Source organism: Anastrepha obliqua, chromosome 2, assembly GCF_027943255.1.
Source record: "Anastrepha obliqua isolate idAnaObli1 chromosome 2, idAnaObli1_1.0, whole genome shotgun sequence".
In the NCBI taxonomy this organism is placed as follows: Eukaryota; Metazoa; Arthropoda; class Insecta; order Diptera; family Tephritidae; genus Anastrepha; species Anastrepha obliqua.
In genome coordinates, this window is record NC_072893.1 from 13,546,245 (window position 1) to 13,565,235 (window position 18,991).

At 37.8% G+C, this 18,991-nt stretch overlaps 2 protein-coding genes across 3 annotated transcripts in view; one reads left to right on the top strand and one right to left on the bottom strand.

Annotated features, from left to right (window-relative positions):
• Window positions 1-1,383: 1,383 nt before the first annotated feature.
• On the top strand, window positions 1,384-6,667 carry LOC129237102 (RNA-binding protein 1-like). 2 transcript variants are annotated; one of them, XM_054871529.1, is made up of 4 exons: window positions 1,384-1,525; window positions 1,715-1,967; window positions 2,046-2,192; window positions 2,656-6,667. In XM_054871529.1, exons 2-4 carry the CDS (start codon window positions 1,759-1,761, stop codon window positions 3,404-3,406), a joined length of 1,107 nt encoding a protein of 368 aa, XP_054727504.1. In that variant the 5' UTR covers window positions 1,384-1,525; window positions 1,715-1,758; the 3' UTR covers window positions 3,407-6,667. The 2 variants fall into 2 exon arrangements, with proteins under 2 accessions (XP_054727504.1, XP_054727506.1); XM_054871531.1 differs by having other exon boundaries at window positions 1,387-1,525; window positions 6,110-6,667.
• Window positions 6,668-9,570: 2,903 nt separating this feature from the next.
• Window positions 9,571-18,991, bottom strand: part of LOC129237936 (band 7 protein AGAP004871-like) — a 30,141-nt gene continuing 20,720 nt past the window's right edge. Inside the window, exons 2-4 of the mRNA XM_054872937.1 lie at window positions 15,606-16,122; window positions 15,373-15,538; window positions 9,571-9,877 (exon numbers count right to left, since the gene is read on the bottom strand). Coding sequence (XP_054728912.1) covers window positions 9,722-9,877; window positions 15,373-15,538; window positions 15,606-16,122 — 839 coding nt within the window. The 3' untranslated portion in view covers window positions 9,571-9,721. The remainder of the gene's footprint in view (window positions 9,878-15,372; window positions 15,539-15,605; window positions 16,123-18,991) is intronic.

Sequence of the window (18,991 nt, forward strand, 5' to 3'; positions counted from 1 at the left end):
ACGAATGTAAACATACCAATACATACAAACAAAGCATATCATTTTGACGTAAGCCATACCTACGGCGAAAAATTCAGCTGGGTGAATGCTGTCACCTTATTAAATCCACCTTGAATCAAACGGAGTAATTTAGTTACAGTGACCGCCATTAGCATAAAAGGACGCTCTTCCATAAGATTTACACGTAAAAGTGATAGCAAGGCGAATTTATTACAGGTGACAGCAAACACATATAAGTAAAACCCTACATGTATTTGTTGTTCCGTTTGGTGAAACCATCACATCAAAATCAGCAAGCAAATGTAAACATACGAATGTCAACATACCAATACATACAAACAAAGCATATCATTTTGACGTAAGCCATACCTACGGTGAAAAATTCAGCTGGGTGAATGCTGTCACCTTAATAAATCCATCTTGAGTGATAGTCAGCGCCAGTTCTCCCCACCATATACTCTGCACACAGCGAATAAAAGAGTATTAGTACTGTACATTCTATTCATACTAACAACATAAATATGCTTTTTTTCTCAGTCGGTAAGAACAAGGCATTAATGTATTGTTGTGTACAATACCATATACATATATGACTGTACTGTATGTTTCCACGACAGTCGGTTCTACGTTACCGAAACGACGCGGATTTATATCCGGCCAAGGACTGTCACTCCAGCAGCATTCACCGTATGTAAGTATGGGGAATGTTTATGCTGCTACAACAACAACAACTGTACTGTACATACTTAGTATTTTACAGTCGAAAGTAATGTACTAGGCATTAGAAATATAAGGCAGTAAACGTAATTTAAATTTAAAAAAATCGGGGCCTCCAACTACGTTTTTGACGGGACTCCCGCGAAGATCATATACAATATACGATGCAAAACGACCGTAAATAGGCTAGTGCGACGTCCTGTATTACCTACTGTCGATCTGCTGGATGTCAGCACTATTCACATTAATTTTGCATCGTGTATGGTATATGACCTTGGCGGGAGATCGCCAAAAACGTTAATGTATAAAGCGATTTAATAAAGATTTAATCAAGGAAACTTGCAGCCATTTGGAGGTCGGCGCCCCCCCTCAAGACCAAAGGCTCGGGGCGTACCGCCCGGCGCCGCCCTCCCATTAGTCCGCCACTGTATTTAACTATGACTACGTACCAAAATTTCTCATACTTAAACTAACTTAAAAATACCCTACAGTTGAACTTGCCTTAATTAATAGATACAATTTAAAAATTCTGCATTTTACGAGCACCCTGTTATCCGTATATATAATTCGCTTTGATGTTTGTGTATACATAAAGTGTGCGTTCGGAAATAAGGGCGAAAAGTGGAAGCGAGACGAGGCACTAATAAAACGCGAAAAAATAAATTTCCATTATTCTTTCTTCATACTTGTGGTGACTGGATGTGTAGCGTAGCTCTCCTTATTTTGTTAAAATATATCTTGCAGGGAATAATCTAAAATCAATTGAAATATCAGAAGTACTAATATAGTGGCTGAAATTCAAACAGTGGTAAGCTCATAAATAAAATAAAATCTATTTTATTTCTATTTTTGTTGTGTGGCTTTGGCAATAAAACTAGTTACGCAAATCATCGTCATGTCCGCCATTTTGTTTTTTCTGTATATGGAGAAAATTCCACGCCTATAGATATCGCTGTATGTTGGATGTGAAAATCTAATAAATTTTCGTACTTTCTAGAATTTGTTTTACTATATCCGGAAACAAATAAATAAACATTCAATATGCCACGATATCGCGAGTGGGATTTGGCGTGCAAAGTATACGTAGGAAATCTGGGTTCATCTGCTTCAAAATATGAAATCGAGAATGCTTTCAGCAAATATGGTCCTCTGCGAAATGTTTGGGTAGCGAGAAACCCACCTGGCTTTGCCTTTGTAGAATTTGAAGATCGTCGAGATGCAGAGGATGCAACACGAGGTTTGGATGGAACGTAAGTAACTAATAAAAAGTTACGATAAAATTATTTTTGGAATAAAACTAAATATATGTGCGTATATATTCATTGCAGACGATGCTGTGGTACTCGTATCCGCGTAGAAATGTCGTCGGGTCGGTCACGACGTGATGATAGACGACGAGGAGGTGGTGGCGGCGGCGGCGGTGGTGGCGGTGGTGGTGGAAGCAGCAGCGGAGGTCGTGGTGGAGGACGCTATAGGTAAGTACAAAACGTAGTAGTTATCTGTATAGTTGCATATTTTAGCGCTTTATTGATTTACATGTATTCGTATTCGTGGCAAATAATGAGCGAATTAGTTTTATGAATGCTTTATATCAGTCAAAATTTGTTATGTATGGAGGTGCTATCTGATGGTTTATATTAATTTTAATCAAGTCTTCGTAAAAACTGATATCGATATGTAGTAGAGCATATTAAAAATTAAAAAAAAGGTATTTCAAATACAGAGTGTTGTATAGGAAAAATGTAATAATACTCTAAAACAATGAGGTTTAAAAAATGTTGTATGCAAACATAAGCCATAATCGCTGCTAAAGGGCTATACTAGAGTGCCATTTAGTTCAATCGTGCATTACACATATTTAACGTGTTTTTTTTTTATATAGTTTGTGAACAGATTTTGAAAGAGATTTTAAATGTGGTTTACGATAATCATTTGCAGGATAAAGTCTACTGCTACTACTACTTCTACTAGAACTTCTACCTCCTCTTCCTTCAACAAAAACTACAAAAACAACATCTTCACGTATCACAACTACTGCTCCTTCTCCACAAACTTCACCACGACAAGCAACTATAAGCTCAACTTAATATCGTTCAACGACAACAATCTTGATAATAGAGAAAAAAATAGCAACCAACAATTTTTTAAACAAAAAAGTCAACAAAATTTCGACAACAACAATTTTAGTTCAAGCTACTACCATTACTTTCAACATCACCAAAAACAACTACAAGAAAAGCCACGACACAAAACTTTCATCAGTAAAATTAAAATCATAGTTTTTGTTATCAACACCGACACCTTGAACACCAATAACACCAACGTCACCACAATATTGCACATAAAATTTGCTCTCGTTTTCGCTGTAGTCATTGTCATCACAACTTATCTAACAATTGTTGTTGTCGTAATAGAAAACAGAAACAGTTGTTCTGATGTTAAGTGCAGTAAACGATCAACCATCATTAGTACAGCAACTACTAGTATAATAATAACTCCTGCTACTACTACTACTACCTCAGCTGCAACTGCTTCTACAGTCACTGCAACTATTGCTACTACAAGAATTAGTGCAACTAGTAAAAGTGTGCTTGGGCAGCAGGCGCAGGATCAGCATCAGCGGCAAAAGCTAAAGCATTTACAACAGCCATCATCATTAATACCACTACTACCACCAATACCACCTTAACAACTTGAAAATACTACCACTTCCTTCTCCTTTGCATATGCAAATGACTGATATGAGCCCACAACACTACTACCTACAGCACAACAAATACCACAACCAACAACAACAAAAAGAACATCGACCTTGACAATAAATGCACGCTCATGAGATACTGGTTTGGTAAATTGATCAATGTGCATGACCGGGTAATGTATGAATGCACTCGCCAACGGCCCGCAGATGGGGATGGTCACAGAAAGAGGGTGACTTCAGTATAACTTTGTATGTATTTTCTTCAGGGACTAGCTCGATTTATTTTCTAACAAGAACGTTGTCATTTGCTTAACGAGTTTCGCACCATAATCACCATCTTATGACTGGAAATGACGTCCTAACAAATAACATTGCGACAATACTAATAAGACATAAACTGACTTAAATTAACTGCTGAATTACGTTACGCTTTATTCAATAGGTTAATTAGACGTACGAACTGTTGTAAAAAAATTTGACTCCACACTGCCGAAGTAATGTTAAATTTTTTTTATCAGAAGTAGAAAAAAAAAAGTACTAAAATGTCTATTTCGGCAGTGTTGGTGCGTCGTTGTACATATACATATATGACCTAACTTACTGAATGACTTTCTACGAGAATGTTGAAGGAGGGAATATCCGCCGATATTCGGATTTTTTCTTATTTATTACACAACAAATATGCGAGGTGCTGTTGCGTCATGGGTCTTCAGTCAATCTACATAAAACAACGCATTTGTGCAATCAACCACATATTCGAGCAGTGTTTGCAACTTTATACGAACTTACTTCTCTATTCCTTCTGCAGTCGTTACAACTGCAAATGCACACCTTCAACATGCGTTCGGGTAATATTTCTACATCTTAATTGGGTTTACATGTAACTCAACTAAATGCAAAAATCAACGAGGCGAGTTTATGTATGTTGAATCAATTTTTTGTAGCAGGGAAGAGTGGGTGTCACCCTGTACATCGTTTTTGACATGAAAATGTGCAAAGCGCCGTTTAAATGCATCAAGAACGAATGAAAACGAGTGCCGCAACTTCAAGTAAGAAAAACTTCTTTCTAATTTAGATACTACATAGTTCTTTTTGTTACTAATATTATGATTCTTGAGGTTATTTCAAGTTGAGTTTAAAGTAATTTTACAATGTTAAAATTTGAAGTTTCTTTGACAAAATTCTATCCACTAATTGTAAATTCAATTGCATCCGAGCAGGTGAACACAAAGCAATATCAGCTCAATGATCACCAATCGCATCTGCAACATCTATTTCTACTGAATAAGTGAAAATATGTGCTCTCCTCTGCAACAACTACCTGACATCCGTCTTCTATGGTCCTCTGCGTGCAAAATCCTCTTGTGTGGTAGACGGGATTGTGCTTAATTTGATTCCATTGCATCCATTTTGGGTAGTCGGTTGAGCGGTTGTGTGTTTGATCGACTAATTACTGAACACATGGCCGATGTACATCATGCTAATCAGCGTTCCAACCAACAAACCAGCTTCACTACCGATCTACAGGTTGTCAGCTAAATAACCGAACCCACATTGCATCAAGGACGACAACAGCAAGCTAATGCAAATGCATCTGCATCTCTACCTCTCCGCTGATGTACAAAAACGACTGGCAATCCAAATCAAGGCTTTTATCTACTTTACCATCCCTATCATGTCCGCTATGCGCAACGACCACTTCTTCTGAGTATCATTGCCACAGACGTCCGTCGAGTTTGCATACATGATTATTCTCTCAATAGTTGATTTGCGATTTTCATAATTTCCTCTCCTTTTCATTTGAAGTAGTCATCATAAAATCAGTTGAATATCAACCAATTCCATAATCACCAAACCACCACCACTACTACAACACCTCAACAAATCAGTCAAATCCAATAAATGAACAACTGAACTGCCAACAGTTACTCGTAGTAGGAATTTTACAGTCAATCAACAGTATTTCTATCTGCCCCAGAAATTCTGCAAACAGAGTCGGCAACACAAAAGCAGCTCGTCATTTTGCGGTGCAACAAAGCAGCATTCTGAAAAAAAAAGTTGAAATTGTTAAATTTGAAAAAAGGGAAAGAAAACAACTATCATCGTCGTTACGTAAATTAAGCAACATTTGAATTAATATAAAACTGCCGTTGGAGGGGTTGAATCTATTGGCTAAACCTGAGTGGAAGACACGAAATTAACAGCATCACCACATTGTCGTTGAAGTTGATCCAACTACTGTGGTGTTGCTGATGGGACTATTGTTAAACAATTATTCGTTTAAGAGGTGTCAGCTTGGAAATTATTGCGAACTAATACACCAGTCACTCCTGCATGGAGTGGTGTCCCAGAACTTCTGGTAATCGTTGTTTTATTAGCTCGCAATAAATTGCTTTCTGTCATGTCGGGTTTACTTGTTTTAGCAATGGTCAAATATTTGGTCGTCAACACACTACTCATCCTGCTATAGTGCAGAGTTGTCTTTTCCGAATTGCTGTCTGCAACGATCAACAACAACATACTACATACATCGAATGTGTGTGCAGCGCTAGTAAAATAATAAAAAAAAAAACTCCAAAAATAAGTCCATATAAATAATGGATCTTCTTGTAATTTGTGCACTGTGTAAAATATTTGAATTCAATAACCTAATAAACTTTCTTTTTCTTTTTATATAACAATTTCTTACAGATCGCGCTCACCACGTCGTACACGCAGTCGTTCACGTAGTTTTTCAAGAGACAGACGCAGCCGATCGGACTCCCGTGATCGTCATTAGATATAGAACTTTTAAAATTCCTTGAAGTGAATTCTCAAAAAGAAACTATTTTCTTTACCCGATATCTACATTTTACAATCATATAGAAAGAGAGAACTTATCATAATATAAGTTTTAGTTTTTGAGAGTAATTTGTGAGAAAGACAAAATCAGAGACAAGATTAAGAAATTTATCCCTATATTGTAAGTGAGAACTGGTAAACGACAGGATTGGAATTTTTGTTCGCAGAATAAGTGAGCAAACCTACTAGCACATTGGATCACATAAAAGTCCCAAACACAGTCTAGCAATCCACCAACATACTTGTTTTTCAAAAAAAGCACCAACTTAAGGTAAATTCTTTAATTTTTTTTAGTAATTTACCCCATTGTATGTACGTTTGTGAATAATTACTTATGGAAACCCATAATTATAAGTTGCTAATCTTAAAAAGTACAACAAAATAAAGATAAGATATTTAAAATAAAAACGTAACGACTTTCATTTAGTGTAACAAGAATTTGAGTTTTGCTGAATCCGTTTCATACTTCTTACTTATAATGGTCTGCGACCCGGGAGGTAGTCATCAAATCTACTTCAGCCATATTAGGTGAGCAACTCCCTGCGAAAGCACAAAATCTTAACCCAAACAACCTTTGCGAATTTGTTCCCTCAAAAGAGCTTATTTGAATCTAAATATAACATCATCTCGGGGCCATCAAACACATGAATCCATCAAAAGTCATTGGCCCTGACGGACTTAACATGCTGATGCTGAAAAAGCTGGGTCCGTTGGGAGTAGAATATCTCACCAGGGTCTTCAACCTGTCTATGGCCACTCATCATTCCTGATAAGTGGAAATTAGAGAGAGTGGTCCCACTACTGAAGCCTGGGAAACCCGCCAACCAAGGGGAATTTTATCGTCCGATAACTCTCCTTTCCGCAGTAGTGAAGACTCTTGAGGTCCTACTTCCACTCTTTACGACACACTTGACCCCAGTCTCGCACCAGCATGGCTTCCGTAGAGTGCACAGCACCATCATGGCAATCACCGTCATAAACAGTCAGGTAAACCGCGGCCTCAACCAAAACCGCCCCTGCGAGAGGATTGTCCTAATAGCGTTGAACCTCAAAAGGGTTTTCGGTACAGTTAGCCACGCTACGCTACTAGATGACATTTTACAGTCGACACTCCCGCCAGAACTGAAGAGGTCCCCACCAGAGGGCGTCGCTCTGGTTGTTGTTGTGGCAGCATAAACATTTCCCATGCATGTACGAGGAATGCTGCTGAAGTGACAGTCCTTGACCGGATATAAATCGGGTTCGTTCAGGTTACGTAGAACCGACTGCCCTGGTCTCCTACGCCGACGACTGCACGATAATGGCGTCGGGCAATGACATTGACGGCCTGTGCGCCAAGGTAAACGTCTAACTCGCCTGCCTTTCTTGCTTCTTCACTGCGAGGAACCTACAACTTTCCGCCACGAAGCCCACGGCGACCCTCTTCATCACTTGGACAAAGGAGATCAAACTGCAACTTAAAGTAAAAGTTGATGACATACCAATTCCGACTGTTCACAACTCCAAAATCTTGGGAGTTACCTTCGACAGTTTGCTCTCCTCGGCCCACACAACCGCAATTGCTACTAAAGTCCAAAACCGCAACAAGGTCCTCCAATCGCTAGCAGCACTTGGGGCAGAGAAAAAGATATGTTGCTGGCGAAATTTAAGGCAATTGGTCGGCCGGTTTTAAACTATGCTGCGCCTGTTTGGTCGCCAGGAACCAGTGATTCCAATTGGACGAAGCTACAGACTTGTCAAAACACTGCCATGAGGGCTGCGACAGGATGTCTTCTGATGTCCCCACTACCAGGAGTCCCATATGCTCCCTGTCAGGGGGCATAATAGACTGATCAGCAAGCAGTTCCGCAGGTCCCACCCATGCAGACACCTACTTGAGCTTGAGCCTCCTCTCAGGCATGTCAGGAGGCACCTGCTCAACTACGCGGATGAGATCCAGGACAAAACAGACCGACAATTACTGGATCGGACAATGTACAGATAGACAATCAACGACATCCATCGGGGGACTCTTACCACCTTCTTAAGCTCCCGACCTCCGAATGCCGTCATCGGAGTCCAACCACCACCCACGGCAGATGAAGAGCTTCAGCCACACCAAGAATCCGCGTAACTTTGCCACAATTATGTTCTGGATACTGTCGCAGGTTAAACTCCTACCTATCCAGAATCGACCCCGACATACTAAACATATGTCCGACATGTGAAGGCACCCCGCACGACACTAATCAGCTTTTCACATGCCCATCAAACCCACTCATCTAATACGCCTCTCCCTCTGGACCCAACCTGTCTCAACCGCAAGTTTCCAGGGCCTACCGTTAGATGAGATAGGCGGAGACAGCCGCTGACTACACTACACTGTCAGGATAAAGTTACTGCTACAACAACAACAGAATTAGGTGTACGGCTAATTTTAATTTAAAAAGCCGCTGGCCTTTGCCGTCAGTACTTAAACCACATTGTTTAGAGTAAGGGGGTATTCTAGTCTAGAGGCCCGAACTTCGAGCATTTTTTGGACGGTGAATAAAAAAAAAGCTATTGATATTTTTACTATCCATTTTTTTATGACTTATTTATTTATATATTAAGAGTACACAAAATGATTTAAAAAAAAAAAAAAATTCATGGAATTATGCGTCCTTGAAGTGGAAGGGGAAAACAAAAGGCAATGTCTTCGTCGTCACGATTTCTACCCTTGTGGTCATTTGAAAAACAAAAAGGTGGCAAATTCTTAATTAATATGAATGTCATTATCGTATGACGCAGAAAAAAAGGGGAACATTTTTTTTTTGTTAAAATGGCGGATACTCAAAAATTGAGGTTGATTTTTCCCTAATTTTTAAGCTTTCTCGAACTGTCTACACATATTAAAAAATTGAAATTTCCAGTTTTTCGTGCGTCATCCGATAGAGATATATTTAAAGAATATTCATGATAAATTTCAAGCAAATCGGTTGATTAGAACTTGAGATATCGTGCCGACCGTATCGAAAGATGTAGTTTCGAGAAAAACACGTTTAAAGTTCGCCGGTCGCTCAAACCAGTCCAGCTGTCGAGTCACTAAAATAGTTGTAACTTCGAAAATAATTCGAATTTTGGGAAATTTTTTTAGCGAGATATTTTTGAATATAGTACTTAAACTATCGAATTTTGAAAAAAAAAATTCGATTTTTTCAAATTTCTTGACTAGAATACCTCTTAAATTCATAATAAATAAAATAAATAATTAAATAATAAATAATTTAGCTCTTTTATTTACTTAAATTTGCACTTAATGCGTTTTTAGTTTAATAAGTTTTGTGTGATCAATTATTGTAAATTTTTGGTTTTGTGGTGACTGCGAATGCCATTGCAACCATCACCGTTCCCAGAGCCTTTGAACTATTTTTGTTGGGGTATCCGATTATGGGTGATTTCACACAGACTCAGAGCGTTAAGATACTCCCCTAGCAGTAATCGTCACTGATGGTTTCCTCCTTGAGGGGCGTGTTGTCGGCACGTGTAATTCGCTGAGCAGTGCCCCAGAAACGGCGTCAATAATTCCATGGGCAAGGGAAATATGATAGTTGAGTTTTTTTCGGCTGAAATGCTGCTGAGGGTTTGTAGATAGCGTAACTGAAATGATAAATGAAATATATTTTGTGTAATGTTGTCTGACATAAATCATTCAAGTTGTGCTGAAATGAAGGTCCAAGCGCATGGATGTATTGTATCTTTGTCAAAACATTATATAGGTTTAAAAAAGAGGTTGTCTGTAAAGTCGGTTTACTGACGATAGTTTAACGTGATAACGTCATAAGAAAATACTGATTGAATGGTTGCATTTTTCAAAAGATAATTTTAATTTTATTTGTTTGATAGATATTTTGTATGGATATAGAGAATGAGTTAACATTAACATAACACAACACAACACAACACAACACAACATAACATAACATAACATCACATAACATAACATAACATAACATAACATAACATAACATAAAATAACATAACATAACATAACATAACATAACATAACATAACATAACATAACATAACATAGCATAACATAACATAACATAGCATAACATAACATAACATAACATAACATAACATAACATAACATATCATAACATAACATAATCACGTCAAAAAATAATAATAACATTAAAACAACAGGTATTATTAACAAACTTGGTTTTATTTTAAATTCTTCAAGTAAATCAAATTAATAATAATCAATAAGAAGGCATATGCCAATACAAATACGTGAATTTATATATGTACATATACGCATATACATACATATATACGCGCACTTAAGTAGGGGAGAGCAAGATGTCGAACGTTGCCGTTCGTTTGCTTTGTCGTTCCTTCCGCGCTTTCGCTTGCAGTTCATTCAATGCAATGAGCAAGGTAACTACATATGAGCAAGGTAACACTAATATGAGCAAGGTAACACTAATGAGCAAGGTAACGACACATTTTTTCGTGCGTGCAGCCTGTTAAATCGAATTATAAGACGTTATCACGTCAAAAATGTTGTAATAGCATAAATATTTTCTTTAAATATTTGGGAATACTGTTGGCTTGACAGTTCTTATTATATACAGGGTCCGGCACTCGAAGTGTAACCAATTAAAAAGGTCATACATTTAGTTTGGAAAATTACTTTTATTCAATTCAAAGTAAAAAATGTGTGAAAATAATGCATAATTAAGAATCAATTTACTTCTGCTCGATATGACCCCCTTTTACCTTGACTATGGCCTTGAGACCGTCCAAAAACGAATCACAAGCTGCCCGAATGTGACTTGCACTTATTTTGGCCCACTCGCGGACAATGGCGTTTATCAGCGCTTCGAGACTGGTTTAGTTCGGACCTTCCTCTCCAAAATGGCCCACAAAGAATAATCCATCGGATTCGCGTCTGGTGACTTTGAGAGCCATTGTGTGGATGTTATGAAGTTCAGAACGTTGTTTTTTAGCTATTATTGGTTCACTCGAGCTTTGTGGTGTCGAGTCCTATTGAAACGTCCATGGCCTGCCACCGAAATGTCTGCCCACGGCTTCAAAGCTTCTTCTAGAATACTTTCCGAAATATTGCATTTACCTTGACGCCAGGCTCAATGAAAACGATTGGAGAGCTCCCATCTGCGATTACAGCGGCCCAAACCATTACCTGTGACGGGTGCTGTCTCCTGGTGGCACATCAATGACTCAAATTCTCGTATGAATGGTTTGTCAAATAAACTCTGTGTTCGGATATTGACCGCTTTCGACCAAGCGAAGCAACTCCTCCACTCTCTCTAGTCTGATTTGTTGCTGCTTTGGTGTGAGATTATGCGCCTTTTGGATCTTGTAAGACTTGACGTTGAGATCATTTTTCAGTATGAGGCGAACGCTACGGCCAGATATTTTCAGTAATACTCTGAACTGTCATTTAGCCACCTGATGTCCGTGCATCAGCTGCGCGAGTGGTCTGAAGATGATAACGTTTCGAGTGCTGGACCCTGTATATATAAATTCGGGCTGTTTCGACAACGAAACATATGTCGGTGGTGTACTGGGTCAAAAAAATTGAGACAGGGCATTCACGATTTCATTTTTCAAAATGGCTGCGGCCGCAGCTGAAGCTGACAACCCATGGAAAATTTAAGGAAAAAGATTAGTTAAAATGTTCTTCCCGGATGGATTCTCCATACAGATGGTGGAACCGGGCGATTGCTGATTTCGCGCGATTTACGATATGTTTGAAGCCTTAAAGACAAAATTCAAGATCCCGAATAATCTATTGAATATTATTCGCAGCTATCTAAGCAACAGCGTGCTCTGACACCCACGAAGGATGCAAGACGAGAAAAATAACAGCAGGTGCGGCACAAGGACGAATACTCGCACCTGAACTTTGGAATATAAGCTACGATGAAATTCTTCGAATAGAAATGCCTGAGAATGTCAATCTAGTAGGATACGCAGACTGTAACAATCGCTCGAAACACTGACGAAGCCAAAAGGAAGTTACATCAGGTGATGATCCGAGTACAGACATGGCTAGAGGACCATGGATTAAAACTGACCACAGAGAGAACAAAGCTAACCCTTTTAACTAACAGACGTGCCTCATTAGAAGTAGATTTGCAAGTACTTGGTGCCACTTTATCGAAAAAAGAGTAGACACATAACTAGAGGTGCAATTAGACACAAGGCTAACTTACTGGACGCACATAAATCATGCTGCCACAAGAGTTGCCAAAGTAAGTGGCATGTTAAGTAAGCTCATGACAAACCTTGGAGGTCCCACTCAGAGCAAGCAAAAACTTTAAATGGGCACGACGATTTCGATTCTTCGACATAACATTCTTCTTCTTAATTGGCGCGATAACCAAGTAAAGCCAAGTCCTTCTCCACTTGATATTTCAAATGCAGAGGAGGTCTTCCTCTTCCTCTGCTACCACAAGACGACATGACCCAGCCACCGTAGTCGCCGGATCTTTATTCCCTGCGCTATGTCTACTCGTATGTGGTAAAGCTTATACAGCTCATCGTTCCATATGTAAAAGAGCACGCAAGTGGGAAAAGTTACTCATAGCGATTCTCTTTGGAGTGGCCAGGGCGATTCTTCTACTATGATTGAAGCAGCTCACAACTTCCGGGATTAGCCCAAGAATCCTCTGGGTAGCTTCCGAACACCCGTTCGGGAGTGATCCAACGTGAGAAGGCGAAGCATTCCAGGGTAGCTGGTTGTGCGCTGGGTTTGGGACCCGCCACTAAAAAATCCGCCCCAATGAAAAGATGTACAAAGCCTCGGATGGGAACTTCCTATACTGATGCCGAAATACGATTCGCTAAGGGTGAAATTCTTGCGATAAATTTCCCAAATGTGTAGCTCCTCAGCATAGCTTCTTCATGCAGAACAGTATTAGAAGCTGCGGTTTTAGTGATCAGCCTAACCAACCCTATAGATCTCTTAGCACAAGAGCGCAAACGGAGATGTGAGGCAAGATTCTCTGGAATTCCAGGACCATGCGTCTCCGACATTAGAATTCAAACGCTCACACTTTGGCAAACAAGATGGAACTCTGAGCAGTACGGTAGATGGACAGCGAGACTAATAGTCGATTTAAAAAAGTGGGTAGAAAGAAAGCCTTCTTCAAATGCGAGAGGTGGAACACAGAGAGAACAGCGCTGCAAGGGCCTATTGGTTTTTTTTTTACTTAATGAAATAATCGAGGAAATGTTGATAGGCGAAGACAAATGGAAAGCCGTCGCAAATTTCGTTTGAGATATTATCCGACAAAAAGGGGCGTGGAATGGAAACTTATGTTGAAGAGCATGTTGGTTGCATGTTTCCACTGAAATAATCCGAATTAGTGACCAGCACCGTTTTACTACCACTGCCCTCGTGTGATGATGTTTTTTTTTGTTCTAAGTCTGTTAGTGAGGTCCAAGTATAGCAGCAAATTCTTTATCTCGATGTCTGAAATCTCATTAATTTGCTGTAAAAAAAGGCTTACCGAAGGAGCAAAGTCGTGCCCCAGCTAGCCCTGGACAGTCACATATGTAGGTAGTGGAAAAGACTTTCCTTCCCCCCTTCCGCTTGACAGCTTCTGCAGATGGGACTCAAGGGTAGGTTGAGTCTAGCTGCATGATCCCCTACTTTCCAATGGCCTGTAGGGGTTGCAGTGATGTGTGAAATGTTTGGTCGAGAGCATCCTAGCGGATGATTCGTCCATTCGATTTTGTACGACGGCTATGTGTTTTTGTTGTAATACATGTAGTTAATGGCTTCCATCTTCTTTCGGCTAAAGCATGATAGTGTGAAACAATGGATGCTTTTAATGTGTTCAGTGGGGTGGAGACTGCCACCGTTGAAGAGCATAAAGCATACGATTTTCAAAACAAGCGACCCTGGAGACAAGGTGATTAAGTAAGTGTCCTTCTTAGAACACCGTCTTGTACCGCGACCTCGAAGCAATGCGGAAGCAGTCCCGGGGTGGAGGGAAAAATCCTAGAGAAGGGGAGGGATCGTTTTAGTGGATTCATCAGAGTGCGAAGGTATTTTTTAACCCAACATCAACAGAAAAAAAGAAGAACGATACGCTTAAAAATTCAGAGAGCTAACCCCTAATGGGTTAGTTAAAAGGTCCCAAATACCGCTACCGGAACGTCCGGTATCATGAACGGAATGACGCGGATTTACATTCGGCCGAAAATTGTCACTCCAGCAACATTTCCAAACACTCACTTGCAATGCTTATGTTTTTGCACAAACAACAAAAACAACGCTAAACAAAGAAAAATGGGATTCGTAATGCGAGCGTCGTTGGGTGTCAATTAGGATACCCTATGATCAAAAAGTACCGGGAAGGTGATGTTGCCGCTTTTCTTCAATTGCTAAGGCGTAGTGCACCATGAGTACCTTCCATTGGGCCAGACAGTCAATAAAGGGTATTATTTATCCGCTTTGAAGCGTTTGAGAGATGCTGTACGTCGCAAACGGCCGGAAATGTGGGCAAACAATTCTTGGATTTTGCTTGATGATAACCCGCCATCGCCCCGAGCCCAAATTGTGCTGGATTATTTTACCAAACACCAAGTAAACACCAACGTGCAAGCACCGTATTCACTTGATATGGCCCCGTGTGACTTCTTTTTGTTTCCCAAGCTGAAGTTACCACTTCGTGGAAGGAGATTTCAGTCGATGGAGGAGATCAAAGAGAATGCGACGAAGCAGCTGAAGGTCATCCCTTCGTCGGCCTACCAGAGGTGCATGGCGGACTGGGCTAAACGTTGGCACATGTGTGTTGCTTCAGACGGGTCATATTTTGAAGGAGCCGAAAAAAATTTGCCCGAAATTTAACTCTGTTTTGTTTTATTTCAACATTCCTGCTACTTTCTGATCATAGGGTAATTCTAAGAGTGGCCTACAGAGGCAATCATTTGAAACTTTTCAGCAAGTTATGGATAAGTTCTATACCACACGCCCATAGTATCTTATTTCATGCCTCCCTCATTCGTTCCAAAGTAAAATTTTCTCAAATACACAGCTTTTTAGAACTACCAGCGTTTAAATAGCACCTCCTCTTTTTTAATTCCAAAGAGAAATATTTTAGTACACCCACCTGTAAAGCGGATGGGCTCGCTGAAATAATTTCCGATGCTTCCTTCAATGCACGCGATGATTTCATTTCTCCTTCGGCCGCGATCACTTTTGCGCGCGCCTCACGCGCCGCCTCTGCCTCGGCTGCCATGGCGCGCTGTAATGCTGTTGGTAGTGACACATCTTTGCTGCAGGAAGACCAAAGATTTTCATCAACAATTGCAAAATTTACGTTGGCAATAAACGACAACTTACATTTCCACACGTTCAACCTTTACACCCCACGGATCGGTTGCCTCATCCAGTGACACTTGCATTGTGTGCGAAATAGTTTCGCGTTCTGTCAACAATTCAGACAGGTTACGTGTGCCGAGTACATTCCGAAGTGTTGTGGCAGCAAGCAAGCGCGTTGAGTGGCTATAATTCGACACCTGTATCACAGCCTTGAGAGGATCGCTAATGCGATAGTAGACCACTGCATCCACGGTAACGGTTACCGAATCCTTAGACAACACTTCCTGTGGCGGCACGTCAAACGAGACGGTGCGAAGATCTACTTTGCAGTAGTCATCGACGCAAGGTAGCACGAAAAAAACGCCCGGACCACGGGCGCCACCGCTTCGCAGTCGACCCATGCGAAAGATGACTGCGCGTTCATACTCGGAGACCACTTTGAAGCAGACAAACACGGAGATGGGGAAGGTGAGTATCATGATGAGGATGGAAACCGCGGTTGCGAGTATCTCGACACAACCCATTTCTTCATTCTCTGCTATGGGGGAGAGTAAGAAAGTAATTATTATTATTTTTCTTATTTGAACGACAATGAAGGCAACTAATTAGGAGGGTACTAATTAAAAACGAAATACAATTAAAAATCTTTAATGGATTTCTCAATAGCTAATTGAACATCTCGTCGCGTGGTATGTCTAGAAAACTAGGCACACTAATACATGCACATTCTCATCGCATGGATTGGTATTTTAAATTGAGCAATTAAAAACATTATTCGAAATTAGACTGGAATATAAACATAATTCAAGATAGCGCTAGATTTGCTCTATTAACTACATATATATGTACATACATACACACATTTAGTTTATGTATTAGTACGTATGCAGAGTGTAGGTATGTGTGCATCATTTATGTGCGGATTATGTAGGCACATACCTGTACATACATTTTATTATTTGTATGAAGTGCTCACATTCTAAATCAATTTTCTTGTTGGAAACTAATGTACTTTTAAAATAATCAATTTCAATATAATTTTTTCTACGTCAAATACATACATATTTAGAGTCAAACATTAAATTACTAAAGATTGTTTTATAATGCACATAAATAGGGCGAGGGTCGATTGAAAAATCTGTGTAATATCACAGAGATGACACCACTGGTGCGTATCGAAGTTATGTTAAGTTAGCAGCATCTCTCCAAATTTCAGCTTGTTAGCTAATTCTAATTCTTTGTGTTTGGCATTCCTTTAAATCGAGGAAGTCGAGTGATATTCCTCTTCCATCACGAGAAAGCACCAGCTCACGCCTCAGCAGTTGTGTTAGCAAAATTTATGGGAATACGATTTCAACTCGTTTCACATCACTCCGATTCTCACTTGACTTACATAGCTCCTTCCGTTCCCTCGGACTACTATTGATTCCGCAATTTGCAGGAATTGGTGGCGGGCTAAAATGGCAGATTTTATTTAAACGAGAAGGTGATTACAAAAGCTAGTGGCTATTTTTCACACTTGTACAAATTTTATTATTTGGAAGGCATCAACAAATTAGAACAGCGTTAGACGAAGTGTATAAGCCTAAAATGTGACTATGGCGAAAAATAAAAAAGGTTTGCCCCGGACAATTAATTAATTTTTATTTTTGCACGGGCTTAGAAAAAGATTCTCGTACAGAGATGCTTCCAATAAAAGCACAGTGGCACTTTGCAATGTTTAGATATTGTAATTTTTTTTGTTGGAAATATTTTTTTGTTGTAAATAGATTTTTTTTGACATAAATATTTTTTTGTTGTTGTAAATATATATTTTTTGTTGGAAATATTTTTTTTCTTGTAAATAGATTTTTTTTGTTGTAAAAAATCTTGTTTGTTCTAAATATATATTTTTTGTTGTAAATATATATTTTTTGTTGTAAATAAATATTTGTTTGTTGTAAATACATATATATTTTGTTGTTGTTGTAAATATATTTTCGTTGTTGTAAATATATTTTTTTTGTTTTAAATATTTTTTCCTTGCTGATATTTTTTTTGTTGTAAAGAATTTTATTTTGTAAATATTTTTGTTGTTGTTGGAAACTTTCTTTGTTGGAAATATATATTTTGTTGTTGTAAATATTTTGTTGTTGTTGTAAATATTTTTTTGTTGTAAATATTATGCTGTCGTTGTAAATATATTTGCTGTTGTAAATATTTTTTGTTGTAAATATATTTGCTGTTGTAAGTACTTTTTGTTGTAAATATAATATTTTTTGTTGTAAATATTTTTTTGCTGCAAACATTTTTGTTGTTGTAAATATTTTGTTGTTGTTGTAAATAGTTTTTTTGTTGTAAATATGTTTTTGTCGTAAGTGTTTTTTGATGTTAATATTTTGTTGTTGTTGTAAATATTTTTTTGTTGCACATATATATTTTTTTGAAAATAGTTTTTCGTTGTTGTAAATACTTTTTCGTTGTTGTAAATATATTTTTTTTGTTGTAAATATTTTTTTCTTGCTGATATTTTTTTTGTTGTAAAGAATTTTATTTTGTAAATATTTTTGTTGTTGTTGGAAACTTTCTTTGTTGGAAATATATATTTTGTTGTTGTTGTAAATCGATTTTTTTGTAAATATATGTTTGTTGTTGCAAATACATTTGCTGTTGTAAATATATATTTTTTGTTGTGGTAAATGTAATATTTTTGTGTTGTAAATATTTTTTGCTGCAAATATTTTTGTTGTTGTAAATATTTTGTTGTTGTAAATAGTTTTTTTGTTGTAAATATTTTTTCGTTGTAAATATTATTTGTTGTTGTAAATATATATTTTTTGTTGTTGCAAATATTTTTTTGTTGTAAATATTTTGCCGTTGCAAATAGATTTTTGTTGTTGTAAATAGATTTTTTTTCTAAATATATTTGCTGTTGTAAATATTTTTTGTTGTAAATATAATATTTTTTGTTGTAAATATATTTGTTGTTGTAAATACTTTTTGTTGCAAATATAACATTTTTTTGTTGTAAATATAATATTTTTTTGTTGTAAATATTTTTTTGATGCAGATATTTTTGTTGTTGTAAATTTTTTGTTGTTGTAAATAGTTTTTTGTTGTAAATTTTTTTTGTAAATATTTTTTGTTGTTGTAAATATATATTTTTTGTTGTTGTAAATATTTTTTTATTGTAAATATTTTGCTGTTGTTGTAAATAGATTTTTGTTGTTGTAAATATATTTTTTTTGTAAATATATTTGCTGTTGTAAATATTTTTTGTTGTAAATATAATATTTTTTGTTGTAAATATATTTGTTGTTGTAAATACTTTTTGTTGTAAATATAATATTTTTTTGTTGTAAATATAATATTTTTTTGTTGTAAATATTTTTTTTGCTGCAGATATTTTTGTTGTTGTAAATAGTTTT